Here is a 15,320-nt window from a genome sequence, read left to right on the forward strand (position 1 = left end):
GTGTTGGAATGCCATGTATAAACCTTTGCAGTTGGGTTTTTTGTTCTGAATATATCACTGAGATCGTAATTTTCTATGATATTATTTATTTTATTTGATGTTTTATGCTTAGAATTGTCCCTTCCATTTAATTTGTCGAAGTTATAGTCTAAAACGGCATTAAAGTCACCTCCAATTATTAATGTTTCGTCTTCGTAGTCTTTAATAGTATTCTCTAATGTGTTATAGAAATTGACGTCATCATTATTTGGTGCATATAGATTAATCAAAATTACGTTGCTATCTGATATATGTAGTTTTATAAGTTGCATTCTTCCAACTATGATTTCTTTATATTCAATAATGTCACAATTGCATGATTTATTAATACGAATTCCTACGCCATTGCTATTGGAGCTACCGCCACTTAAAAAATATTGAATATTGAAAAAAATTAATTGAATTTATAAATATTACTGGAAAAGACCAAACATTATAAAATTAATTGAATTTATGCAATCGGAAAATACAAGTACCAACATAAACTTAGCTATGTATGTACATAAAGCATGTAGTCAAAAAAACCTGTATAAATATTATTATGAATAATTGTATATAATTCTTACTCAAACTTGACCTTTCGCTCTCTTGTAGATTCGCCTTTGTTGTTTTTGATGTTATTGTTATCTTATCAATTGATAACTAGATTCTTAATGCTGTAATCCAAAAAAAAAAGGAATGTGTCCTAGACGTTTTCATGTATTTATATTTTATTTAACAACTTATGAAATTCAATACTGATCACATGTCATGCCTTTATATACGCTACTATGTTTTGATCATGTATACTCATGGACTGTATGTCTATTGTAAATATTTAATAAACCATTAAACCATCTTTTGGCAGAGGTGATATTAAGCACCATATGTTATTCGCGTGACTCTTGACACTAGGTGCAAGATCTAGGTCCCCATTTAAGGTTAAATACATTGTCAAATATATTGGTGAAAGAGGTGAATGTCACGTCCATATGCAAATATAGGAATCAACTCCTAGCACCAATCCGAAGAAATAATTTTACAGATGTTACAAGGATTTTATGACAGATTGTAGTACACTGGATCTAGGTTATACGTCATTGTCACAATTTAATGTCATCGGTCGACACATAATCTGGAGAGTTCCTTTTTTATGCATAACCTTTACTTGGCAGTGTTATTGATTCGTTGATGTGTTTGAATTTTTTATTTCTGAAATAAGCTTTGAGTGCAAAATCATTGTCGAGCCTATTTTGTATGGTCAGAATTCATGGGCAGCTCCAATACCATGACTAGGTATACAATGCATAAGAACGGTCTTCTGAAGCCAACTAGAAAGTTTTTTTTTAAACCATCGTTAAAAACCGCTTCGGACTTCGAGTCGCTGTATCGAAACTAAGAAGTGTTTGTCATAACTGCTAAATGTCACCCTTGTTTTATATCTGAAGTGTTGAGATAATGAATTGCATCTTAAAACAGACAAGAGATTCGTGAATTTTAGAAGGTTAATGACCAAGACGGGCATTTAGGCAATTCTATGTGATTGCAGTATTCAATTATTTGTGATTTAATGTAGCTTTGAAAACACACACCATTTTTTTTATATTTCGTATGCGATATCAGATGTCGTCCATTACAAATATTGTACAAATCATGCCAATTGGTTCGAAAAAAGAAACAACCCAGTACAAACGTGAGCTATCTATGGCAAACTTGACCCTCGTGTTTATGTATACAAACGTAAGTGCAAATGTGCAATTATAATACTTTAACAATATAGGTTTTATCTTTTTTAAACATTTCATGGACGCGGTTTTAATAAAAGGATATTATTGTACAAATACAGTGATTGTTGTCACAATATCAACAATATTTTACATCACGCAAACGAGTGACGTTGTAACGCCAATGTGCGACACCCTATGTTCAGTTCTGAATGGCATTAGACATAACTAATAATGGGCTAGATTTGAAAATCGCATACCTTATCGACAGTTATAAATTTAATGCAACTTTGGTAGACAAAATGTTTTGTAATGTTAATTAGTTTGTATCCAAATTTTTAGAGATCCAAAAGATCTTACACTGTGAACGTATAAAAGCAGAAAGTTGTGGTTCTAGTACACTCAATGTCCGTCATTGAAATACATCTAATTATAAAATTAATCAAAGTGTTGATATAATAAATTAACACAGGGCAATAACTTAAAATATGAAATCACATCCAATATATCCCCATACTGAAGTCTAGGTACAAATAATGTTTAAGTTGATACCTCGTTTAGTTTTCAAGATTGCTTTGCACAGAATTTAAGTACAAAAATAAACAAATGGCAATATATCTCAGGATATGGAACATGGACATAGTTCTTGTGTATTTCACATCCCTTTTATGGGATTTACAGATGTATTTTAGTTTTACGTTCATACCTCTTTTAGTTTTTGAGACCCCGGTCAAAAAGTTTGTACAAAAATAACAATGTGAAATAACTCTAACAATAGGGAAGTAATAATAAGTTTCGTCTGCACACCATTTGAAAATCGGTTTTGATCAAAAGGTATGCATTGGGAAAAAACAAAGTAAGAGAAACACACACTAAATGTAATAACTCTTAAATTGAGTAAGCTCACATTATATGTTCAGCACATCTGCTAAATGGTAACTATTGTAAAATTGTTTCACTCTCCCCACGTCAAATAACCAGGATGGAATTCTTTGGAACAGTTGCGAGGGCTTTCTAAAACGCACTATGTTGCATAAAAGATTCTTGATCATTGTATCGTACATTGAACAGAAAATGAAACGGATGAAAACACAATAATAATAAATTATAATATATTTAATGGCAAATATATGCATTTCTATACATAAACAACTAGCTACAAAATGTAAACCTGCATGGTTGACAAACATGAATTCCCTAGATGTCTGATATGTGCTGCCTAGCTTCTGTTTCAGAAGTAAAGAGTGTTCTTAATTCTAGTAAATTGTATATCCTTACTTCCAAAATATTCTCAAAAGTTAATAACGGAAACAAGAACATTATGTCTTATTGAGTGCAATTTCCTTCTTTGGAAAAGTATTCACTTCTTGATTTTACAAATGGGTTGGAGCATCCGTTTCTGTTAGTTGCAAAACTATGTGTTAACGAGAACACATAAAAGCATGCCTAAATATAAATATCATCACATTTCTGTTTAAAGGCAGTCTATGAAAAACTTTCACTTAATAAGCCATTGACAAATATTACAGTTATTAACTATAGTAAATTCATTTATGAAATATGTTTGAAATTTTACAACATAAAACAACAGATAATAGACGACTGAATTGTAAATTCTTACAAATTGTACAGATATTAAGGAAACTGAAACATATAAAAGAAGTGGAATACCAATAAATAAACTTAATAGCCAACAAAAGCCCACATCAACAAAAAAAGAACCAGATATCAGTCAAAGATTTACCGATGGGTAACTTCTATGATATTCTGTTCTGTATTCGTGTATAACGCCAATACCACAAAGAGTTATATATACAAATTAATGTGCTTTGAAATTCAAAGTGACTGGCTTGGAAGGTATGGACAATTGTACCATCACTCCATCAAGTTAAATGGCACTTTTTCGTTATTAAAATGTATGTTGAATTTGCATAATGTTATTTTATAGAATGAGTATTTGTTTTGATGACACATCATGTCCATACAAGTGGGTCATGCGTTCTTTTGCACTCAGCTGAGACCCGAAGAAACAAGACTATTCTGAGAAGAAAGACTTCAAAAGAATTAAAGACCTTAAAAAACATACATATTTAATTTCTAAGCATATTATTATGAGAAACTTTATATATTAAACATATTTCAATCACAGAACGTATTATTTATGGGGGACAATGAACAACCCAGTTAGCTAGTTGCTGGTTGTTTCTCCTGCAAATGAGGCTGTCTATAACATGTAAAATACGTCACATGTGACTAATTTATGTATCAAATGGTAATACATTAATAATTGCTCCTCACATACCATGCCTATCAAAGAATGAAAGGTAAAATAAAATTCCAATGAAACAGATCTTTCTATTTTACTGGGTCAATCAGTAGGTGAGTAGGAGATATAACTATAATTATTTGAAGAAATTGAACTATGCCTAAATTCAATATCATGACAAATGTTGGCTGTTGTTTATGTTTATGAATCTATTGTCAGTATTATCAAGGTATCATTGTGTCACATTTTCTGACCAAGTTTCAAGATGATTTGACAATAAATGTGGCCTCTAGAGTGATAAAAAGGTAAATGTTGACAATTTACGCTTCAGGACTAACATTATACAAAGGCGATCACATAAGCTCACCATAAGCATATTGTTCTCAGGTGAGCTAAAAAGATACAGCATATTTTATCAAGAATTATCAATTTCTTCAGTTGTTATTCCTACAATGTATAGTCAATACAACTAAAAACACTGAAATATTAATCTTAATTTGACAGATTTTATAGTACTTCAAGTTCGATAAAAAGGACAGACTAGAAGAGTAAAGACAACACAAAATAAAGATAAACTAAAAACAGAAACTAGATTTAAATAATATATTGATAAAATAACACAATAATTGAAAGCAATATCACAGAAGGCTATAATAATGGTGAAGTCCTTTGACCTTGTATTTATCTCCTATATCCATAGACTTTTTAATAGTGTGTAAATTTATATATCGATATATTAAAACACATATGTAAATACACAGAAGTATCAAACACTCGTTGAATTGTTTACATTATAAGTTGAAAGAAAGGTAATATACTTGTGAAGTTGTGAATATTCATATATGTGCATTCTAATATTAGACCTAGTACAAGTCCAGATGTATAAATGCTAAAATTCACAATCTAGGAAATAGAAAAATGTCATATTTACTATGAAAAACATTTTTTCTACATCAAATAATACATAAATGAAAATCATTCACTCTAAATATAGATAAAACCATTTTATTAAAAATATCTAGCATACAAAATATAAAAATCTATAAAATAAATATTCATGTTCTTTGAGATTGTTTAGGTTGTTTTTCCGCCTTTCTAAGAAGACCAGAATAAAGAGTGTTCATGTTGTTGTTAAAAACGTCCCTGTGAGAAGTTCCTGTTAATTCAGCAGCACGTTGGGTCCAGTATTGTTCAGCATCTAAATGCACCCAGCTGTAACAGAAAAAGTAACCAGTCAAATGTTGGATCAGAAAATGTAAAGCAGTCAAATGTTGAAACAGAAACAGTAAACCAGTCAAATGTTGAAACAAGAACAGTAAACCAGTAAAATGTTGGAACAGAAACAATTAACCAGTAAAAATAGGTAACAGAAACAGTAAATATTGCTATTTGAACAGAAACTATTACATTGTAACCAGTCAACAGTTGGCACAGAAACCAGTGAAAAAAAGGTGCATTACATGTAACTGCATCATATGAACATTTTCGACACCTTTGGGGTGCATTACATGTAACTGCATCATATGAACATTTTCAACATCTTTGGGGTCTAAAAGCATATCTTAAAAAAACTCACATGCACACTATATTATATTGAAATGGTGTTAATAAATCCATATTAGTAACAGTGAGCCAGCAACAATTATGCAGAGGGAATAACAGCATGCTCATAAGTACTGACAGTTAACACAAACAAGAGTAACCTAAACAAACAATTGGGATTCAAACAAAAACTATTGGTTGTTCAACCAAAAACAAGTTGGTGTTCAAACCACAACACTTTGGTGTTCAAACCAAATTAATTATAACGCTTATTTCATCACAATTCAAAATCAACAATACGCTGCTGAAGATTTGTTTAAAGACACAGTATTTCAGAATAAGCATACACTCAAAACACTGTAAGCAATTCATTTGTTCTGTTATATAAAATAATATTGATTTAGAACCCTTTTTAATTTGCTACTTTTCAAACTGAAATACACACTTTTGTAGATCTTTTTCATACTAAATATAAGATCTACAAAATAACAGGTTGTGCACTAATTTATTTTAATACAAGCATATAAAGATATTGTTTTTTTTAAAATTGTTTGCATTAATTAAAAAAATATAAGCAGACAATTATGAGTGCTTCACCAAACCATAACACTTTCCAGAGACTGTGCCAATGAAAATCGTTTCTTTGTAAAAAACATGTCACATTTCAACTGAAGGCTGTTCTTTCATTATAGCATACCAATGTGAAGAGAAATTATGTTCTATTTTATAATTACACAATTATTTAAATTGATACCATATTTTTTGGGTGTTTGTTAATATTTATTATGACCATCAAAAGTATTTGAAAAAACTGTGAATCGTAATACTTTACAACCAGATCTGTTTTTACACCTGGGACTTCTTTTCAAAACGACACAGTCCCTTAGAAGATTAAGTTAAAATGCATCATGCAATAAAAGGTATAAAAAGTTAATAAGAACCTTTTAAAGTAAATATCTCGGATAGTACCTCCGGTTCTTCGCAATGCTAGTCTCTAAGGCCAGATCGTCTATAGTGCCGTCAAGAATCTACATAATGTACATAGCTGAAGCATGACAACTGGCAACACAATTAGGCTGGCATTTTAATACAAGCGAGCCGGGCTCTGATCTAACTGGACTTAATGCATGTGCTTTAAGTGAAAACCCAGATAAGCCGGTTAAGTCTGCACAGGCTAATCAGAGATAAAACACACTGCCTACACTGGATTTTTTGTTATTAAGAGACTACCTTTAAAAAAAAGGAACGTGTTGACCTTTATTAGAATGTTTTGAAGTGCATAGGCTAATCTGGGACGACACTATGCACGTGCATCAAGACCTGTTTTCCCAGAGCCTGACTGAAGTACAGTCTGCTTCATGCAGATTTGAAAATTTGAAAAATAATCTTCCCACATTAACTTGTTCTTGTAGTATTTCATTAGAATAAAACATCCCACATGCAAGATTAACTATAAATGCCACTGAACAGCTGATAAAGCATGCAAAAGAAAAAGGTACGTCTGTGTTTTTGTGGGTTTTTTAGGAAATAAAATTACTAAATTGTGAAATAATTTAAAACTTAGAACATATAAGCTGCATTATTAAAAATGGGTCTTACGTCAAATGCATCCAGCATAGCTCTAAACAAGCCTACACATCCTTGCATTGGCACAGCCTGGTCAGGAGCTACATATCGACTAATGAGACCACGAAACCTTGCATGACTTGATAGCAAACAGTCGTAAACCGCGTGATTGTACAGGCTGGTCTGGAGCCACGCAACATGCATATGGAATAAGACCCAATTTTGAATAATGCCAATGTGTTATTATAATTTTCCAGCAAATTCACATTTGCAACTCATTTCTTTTTCAGTTTCAGTTCCTCTTTAACAGAAACCAATGTACAAAACAACCATTTAACACTTAAAGCCGGCCATGTTGATATTTCTCACAACAATTTGGTTTTCTCAACTGACCAGAATTGATCACTATTGGTCAGAAACATTCTAAAGCTTAACTTTTCCTTACTGATTTTTGCAAAAATTGTGTAAAAAAATGTCAAAAGCATATAAAATACGAAACCTAATCATGTACATAACGGAATTCTCAAGACTATTTTAAACCTGTGACGTATACGCGCTTTGGGTCACGTAAGCGCCAATTTCACGTGATTTCCACGTCCATGCTTTTCAAAACAAAGAAGAACTACTAAATCACAGGTGTTCGGCCAAGTCACTTAAACACTATCAATATGACATAAATCAACATTTTTCATCATTTTGACAAAAAAAGTTCTGATATATTATATATATACGAGGTAGGTATCCATTGACACAGGAAAATCACCAACATCAACATTTTTAAGCCTAAATGGCGGTCGACTTTCGTAAATTATGTACCATTTTGTTGGGAAAGGTTGCCTCGTGACGAAAAATGACCACGAACTGCTACTTGACAACATTCACTACAAGAAAACACTTCGCGAACTCGTAGAAAGGCCAGGTCGGCTCTCGCCTGACCGAATGTTCAGTGCCGATTTTTACAAGAGTAAAACTATCGCGCAATTGATGTAACTATGCACCCAACACCTGTGCTCCGAGTCTGTGCATTTATTTTCAATCTTCAGGCGAGGCCATGCCTCGAGCAATTCAAGTGGTTTTACATGTGACCCGTGCTTGTTTAAATTTAGATAAATTCTGTCCATGGACAGAAATTGAAAAGCCCTATCTTTGTACTGATTTGGGCATGTTTTGACCGGTTTGACCAAATCTTTGGCACATCTGACATAAATACCATCACATTTTGACTCATAATCACTTGTTTGCGACATATAACAAAAATGGAAAAATATAACAAAATAAACTCGGCCGGCTTTAACCACTCAGATATGCATATTGAAGTGTTTGTAGTGCCAGATTCAAGTTTCAAAGGCTTCAACCCTATGACACTAATGAGCAGCAGTCACTCTCAGTCTGTTCTGGTTTCATGTTGGTGGCATAAACACTTTAATCATTAACAATTTGCTTCTGAAAGGAAAAAGTGGTAATAACCAGCCGTCCTTAAAAGCAACTCAAAACAATGAAATCCACATAGCATACTAGAGTATAACTTACCTGGGACATACATCATCCTCTTATCCATATATACAATTCCATATATACAATCATACAAAGTTTCAATGAAATCTGCCAAAGCAGTTCCAGGATGTGGCCCCAGACACAAAAGCTACAGGCGGAGGGACGGACAGACAAAGCCAAAACAACATCCCTCCGCCAACGGCAGGGGATAATAACAATCATTAAATACCCAGCCAACCTTAACAGCCTCTAAAAACAATTCCATTCCACTTACTGCACCCAATTGTATAAACACTGGTTAAACGGTTTATACAATCTGGTGCTGGAATATATAATCCTTTAATACAAAGCAGTAATAAACAGTAACTTAAAACAGTACGTACTGGAGTGTATCTGACGGGAGAGGGGCTCCGGCTACGGGCTATGATAGCCCGGGCCCTGGCTCTCGCCCGTGCCCGCTCCAGTGCGAGCTCAATCTCAAGCCTCTCTGAGGCCGTGAGCCCGGAGAACCGAGTGCTGTAGCTTGGCTTGTAGATGTAGGGGCTCACAGAGCGCGGCCTCGGTGGGGGCAGGTATGAGGTCGGGGACGTGAGGGCTTCAACCTCCGCATCTGTGTGATAGAGAGACCGTAATGTTGTATGGTTCATTAAAATACTACTAGATCTGGGAAAACAGGGCCTTATACATGTGCGTAAAAATGACATGGACAAAACATGCCATTAAAGAGGAAAGTGTCGTCCCTAGTTAGCCTATGTCAACTGCACACGCTTATCTTGGACGACATTAAACGCACATAAATAAAGCCAAGTTTTCCCAGAATGCAACGGTTATGATATACAAAAAGAGCAAGTACATTGTAGATTTAAAAAGTGGCTGGTCTATGACATGGCAAGTATTGGAATATTGGCATAAAATGAGCCTTTTTCTGGGAAAAGAGGGCTTAAAATGTAGTCTCAGCTTAGCTTGAACAGTTTGGTAATTAGGGACAGCATTTTCCCCTTTAATAGTATTTTTTTATTGAAAGGAGTCCCTTCTGAGCAAAAAATCCGTTTAAGACTGAACGCATCATTATTAATAAGCCTGTGAAGATTGAACACGCATGCTTTAAGTACAAGCATTAAGTCCCATTTACCAAGAGCGTGGCTCATACACTTTAGCTATTGAAACCATATAAATTTGCTTGCATAGGCACTCTCGAGTCAGTTGCCTGGGAACTACTAGTCTTAAGAAAGATCTAAAAATATCCTCCCTGACCTAAAAGGGATTTATCCCAAACACTTTACGTTAGGACACAATTCAACATTCTCCTTCAATAATGCATGCAGAGAGCCTCTGTGGTCAAAATGGTCAATAATGCATGCAGAGAGCCTCTGTGGTCAAAATGGTAATGCAGCTAACTAGAGTACATTATACTAAATGAGCCTGGTCCTTGGGAAACAAGGCTTACTGCATGTGCATCAAGTGTAATCCCAGCTTACACTGCCTAATCAGGGACAACATTTTCAGCTTTTATGGCATTTTTCGTTGAAGCCAATTCTTAGTGAAACACATTTTTTAGGGGGAATGTGTCATCCAATATAAGTTTGTGAGGACAACAATTTGAAACCCTGTTTTCCAGATTGAGTCAAAAATACACAAAATCAGAACATAATTATATATATCTTAGTCAGCTGATTCGACATACCATCATCGTCAGACACGTATTTGGTGATGTAGACAGGCAAGGCATCGTCACCATCTCTGATCACCTGGTTCAAATAATCACTGTCATGAAATAATGTTCCACACATAACAACGACAATATTATAGAGCCTTAAATTGCTTTTTAACTAAATTTTGCTAGCCTTTATCATTAAGAAATAAACAATGCTCTTGGTGTCATGTGCCTCAAACAATATAATACCCATTGTAAAGCATAGTATGAACATACATGAACATACATGTAGTAAACAAAAGTCAAATATAATCAGTGATGATTTAAGACATTACCAAATCAAATTACAAATAATTGAGTGAAATAACAAGAATTGTCCTAAGTCAGTGCTTTCGACTTTCTTCTGCTTTGATAGTTAAATGTTCATTGTCAAGCAGGCACATGATCTTAAAACAACAAGGACATATTTGAAGTGGAATACTTGTGAAAGATATATATCATATGGAAAATAAAAGCTGATAATTTATAAATAAGAACAAGAAACATGACCATTTTATGAAACTAAGCGCAACTTCTTACCAAAAAAAAAAAGTTGAATTCAATTTATTTTGTTAAGCAAGGTCTGCACCTAAGCTACCCATTGACCTCAAATAGACTGGCCCCATAAACAACCCCATGTTAGATCTGCGTGTCAGCTAGAGATAGGAGTTGTTGAACACTTGTGTACCTCAATTCCCTTAATACAAAAAGTACAATCAGGGGCAAAATTATGCCACATCCGGGGACCGTTTCAATAAACATTGTAGTACACATTTACGACACGATTCATTTTTCGAAGATACATAATTGCTAAAGTCAATATCATAATATAATAAATTTTCAGTACTTAATTAATTACATTGGCATCTCAAGCGCCGTATAGATTCGACGAGCATGGCGAGCTAGTTTGTCTACTTATTAAGATAACAAAATTCTCTCGTAAGTTAAAATTGTCGTACGATCGTTTATGAAACGACCATGAGGCTTGGTCCATGACCTTTCATGATGATCTTAACATGTGCTTCATTGAATGAAAACTTTATCCGGAATTTCAACTAGCATGCAATTCGTAACCTGACTTTTCTGAGTACAAAAAGGGGCATAATAATACTTATAGTCAAATTTATAGGTCTTGGCCAGTGAATGTTCATAAAGACTCTAAACAAATATGCAACATGCTGTTTCAATATCTGTAGTTTATAAAGATCTATGGAGTTGTTGCACCCAAACATTAACCAGAATTTTCTTAATACAAAATGGAAATAATTCTGCTCAATTGCAGGTCAGACGTTTCAATTGAATATCTTCAGTAGAAAGAGTGATACCGAGATGTTGCCTGTTCCCTGTAAGCAAATTTCTAAGTACAAAACGGTGTTCATTTTCTGCTTAAAATTGGTCAGTACCCTCACACAATGACCCAATACAAATGTCTGAGGTTTCTATTGTAAATTATCATCGTAGAAACAGTGACATTGAGAAGTTGCAAATGTACCTTTACACATTTCTAATTAAAAAAGGAGCATAATGCTACTAAATTTCAGTTCATAGTTATGGATCTTGGTCAATGACCTCACACAATGACCCAAAACACATGTATAAAGTATCAATTATAGGTCTGTAGTAGAAACAGTGATATGGAGATGTTGTTCATTTACTTTACCACGCAGACCAAAACTGAAACTTGGGTTAGTATTATAGCTTGGACTTTTATGTGAATAGTTTTGATAAAAAAAGAAGTTTGACAAATATATTTTATTTCAATATTGATGTCTTGTCAAAATTCATGTTATGCTTTCATTTCATTTGCATACAATTCAGACGCAATACATTTACCATTTTTTAATGACACTTGAAGATATTGTTATTTAAATACACCTAGTTAGTAAAATTGTATTGATCTAACACAATAATATAATCATATAAGGGACTAGCTATATGGCTGTCTACAAATTTTGTTAACTGAGTTTGTAACATTGAAAAGTTGTGTTGTGCTATTTCAATCTAGTATTTCTAGTGCTGTAAAATTCGGAAAGTCATGCGAATGAAGCAAAACATGGCATTTTTACCTCTTTTACATACTGCCTGGGGGTGTAGGATACAGGCTCGTCACTAACTACAAGCAGAGAGATGAACAGAAGTGAGTAATATTGGGAAAAAGCACTAGATATATACATGGAGAGATAAAAGCTATATACAAAATTTCAGGCGAGTATATGGATACATCTATATAGATGAACTCTAGCAACAGACATAGTTGGGTTGATCAAAGTGCATTTACCCCATGGTCGTACGAATCCAAGGAATCTATGTGAAAATTGACATATTATTGTACAGCAAATATGCATAAGCAAGGCCAAACCAAATCCACGTTGGTTGAACGAACAAACCGATGCTTGGCCTTTTATTGCATGTCGCGACGTAAAACATACCGAAAATGTTGTAACTTATACTAAGTGTGCATAGCTGATAATCAGGCCTGGAAATATTGGCTTGCAAAAACATCAGCCATGTTCTTGGAAAACCAGGCTTTTTAGAATGGATGTGCATAAAGTGTTGTCCCAGACTAGCCTGTGCAATCCACATAGGCTATTCAAAAAAGCACATAACGCCTAAACGTAGATTTTGACTATACAGGCTGATCTAGGACAACACTTGAAGTATTAAGCCCAGTCTTCCCATTTCACTTGCAGGGCCATTATCAGCAATAAAGTCTGCCATATCATGATTCATGATAAGGTCAAATCAGAAAATGATTTTTTTGGCAATCTGTCACTTACTGACAGAGAAAAAACCCAACCAATATGCGTTTGTGAAACATTATGTTTCCCATATATTTGAACTTTGACCTTGAAGGATGACCTTGACCTTTCACCACTCAAAATGTGCAGCTTCATTAGATACACGTGCATGCCAAATAACAAGTTGCTATCTTCAATATTGAAAAAGGTTATGCCCAATGTTAAAGTTTGAAACAAACAAATAGACAGGGCAAACCAATATGTCCCCCAGTATAGACTGGGGGGGGGGCATAAAAAGACTACACTTTTATTTACAGCAAATTGTTTTGCATGATATTGGTATTTATGATCACTAAAGATAATCTCCCTGTTTTTGCCGGAATGGGTCTTAAAGAAAAAGCATTTTTAAGACCATGCAGCAGAACACAATAACGAATATTAAATATACACAACAAACAGTTAATACTGGATGAGAAAGTGAAAAACAAGACATAGATGTCAATAAAGGCAAACATTTTAAGTATTACCAACACAATCTAAGAAAAAAAAACACGTTCAAAGCCACGAATAACACTTTTTGTACTGAAGACCTTGGTTTTGAATTTGAAAGGACTTGTAGAAAAAAATCAGTAGTTTCAATTAACAGTTAAAATTGTAATCAATATTTATAGCACATTTATTTAATGAAAAATAAAAGCTCTATTAAAATTAAATATTAGTGCATAAAAAAGATGTAATCATTGTTTCAATACATATAAACTAATTTATTGCACATTTGTGATCGCCTACCATATCCGCTGAGGGCACTTGAGGGTCGGGATCGTGACCTAGACCTTGACCTCCCACGTGACTTCTTGACCTTCTGACCCTTGGCAGGCGGAGCACCAGGTGTGCGACCAATCAAGCTCTTGTCCAGCTGATGGTGACAATAACAATGTAAAAAGTGATTAAGTTTGCACATCAATTTCAGCCTCGCTGTGGAAAATCCAGGCTTAATGCATGTGAAAAACGTGTCGTCCCAGATTAGCCTGTGCAGTCTGCACAAGCTCATAAGGGAGGACATTTTCTGCTTATATCATATTTTTCATTTAAAGGAACTCCCTTTTAAGAAAAAATCTAGTTTAGGGGGCTAGTTTTACCTCTGATTTGCCTGTGTAGACAGCAGAGGCTGATCTTGGATAACACTTTGCGTACACACATTAAACCTGGTTTTCCCTCAGACAGGCTAAATTACGTTTACACATCAATTAATAATGATTTATTAATGTATGTTTGGACATTCATTAATTTAGTACTATTAAACATTATTTAAATGATAATTATTTATGTCAATCATTAAGAGCTTGTACACATAATATATTTTGATTTCTGATAACAATAAACACCAAGATCTGTTAAGTATTTGAGCCACGTTCTGGGAAAGCTGCGCTTAATGCATGTGCGTAGTCTTGTTCTAGATTAGCCTGTGCAGGGACGACACTTTTGCCTTGACTGGATTTTTGTTTAGAATAGACTTTCTAAAAACAACAAGAGTTGTGTTTGTCAGAAACACAATGCCCCCTAATGCGCGCTTTGAATTATTTTTTTGACCTTTGACCTTGAAGGATGACCTTGACCTTTCAACACTCAAAATTTGCAGCTTAATGAGATACACATGCATGCCAAATATCAAGTTGCTATCTTCAATTTTGCATAAGTTATGACCAAGGTTAAAGTTTTGGTTAAAGTTATGGGACACACACACACACACACACACACACATACAATGACAGACAGGCAAAAAACAATATACCCACGATCTTTCGATCCAGGGGCATAAAATATACAATAAAAGCAGACAGCATTGTCTCTGATAAGGCTTCACAGACTGTACAAACATGCATTAAAACCTGTACAGGTTAATATGGGATCATACTAAACACACATACATTAAAACCTGTACAGGTTAATATGGGATCATACTTTACACACATACATTAAAACCTGTAAAGGTTAATATGGGATCATACTAAACACACATGCATAAAAACCTGTACAGGTTAATATGGGATCATACTTTACACGCATGCATTAAAACCTGTACAGGTTAATATGGGATCATACTTTACACACATACATTAAAACCTGTACAGGTTAATATGGGATTATACTTTACACACATGCATTAAAACCTGTACAGGTTAATATGGGATCATACTTTACACACATTCATTAAAACCTGTACAGGTTAATATGGGATCATGCTTTACACACATGCATTAAAAACTGGACAGGTTAAT

The 15,320-nt window shown here is 34.1% G+C and overlaps 1 protein-coding gene across 9 annotated transcripts in view; it reads right to left on the reverse strand.

The window, feature by feature from the left end:
• Positions 1–2,843: 2,843 nt before the first annotated feature.
• The window catches only part of LOC127849513 (spermatogenesis-associated protein 6-like), a 29,784-nt gene continuing 17,307 nt past the window's right edge, over positions 2,844–15,320 (reverse strand). For 6 of the 9 annotated variants that reach the window (XM_052382136.1, XM_052382135.1, XM_052382130.1 and 3 more), the window contains 6 exons: positions 13,831–13,957; positions 12,370–12,416; positions 10,295–10,358; positions 8,994–9,220; positions 6,520–6,578; positions 2,844–5,220 (listed from right to left, as the gene is read on the reverse strand). In XM_052382136.1, coding sequence (XP_052238096.1) covers positions 5,064–5,220; positions 6,520–6,578; positions 8,994–9,220; positions 10,295–10,358; positions 12,370–12,416; positions 13,831–13,957 — 681 coding nt within the window. In that variant the 3' untranslated portion in view covers positions 2,844–5,063. Of the gene's footprint in view, positions 5,221–6,491; positions 6,579–8,993; positions 9,221–10,294; positions 10,359–12,369; positions 12,417–12,581; positions 12,608–13,830; positions 13,958–15,320 lie in introns of all 9 variants that reach the window. The other 3 variants (XM_052382134.1, XM_052382129.1, XM_052382137.1) reach the window with 2 other exon arrangements.

Source organism: Dreissena polymorpha, chromosome 11, assembly GCF_020536995.1.
Source record: "Dreissena polymorpha isolate Duluth1 chromosome 11, UMN_Dpol_1.0, whole genome shotgun sequence".
Taxonomy (NCBI): Eukaryota; Metazoa; Mollusca; class Bivalvia; order Myida; family Dreissenidae; genus Dreissena; species Dreissena polymorpha.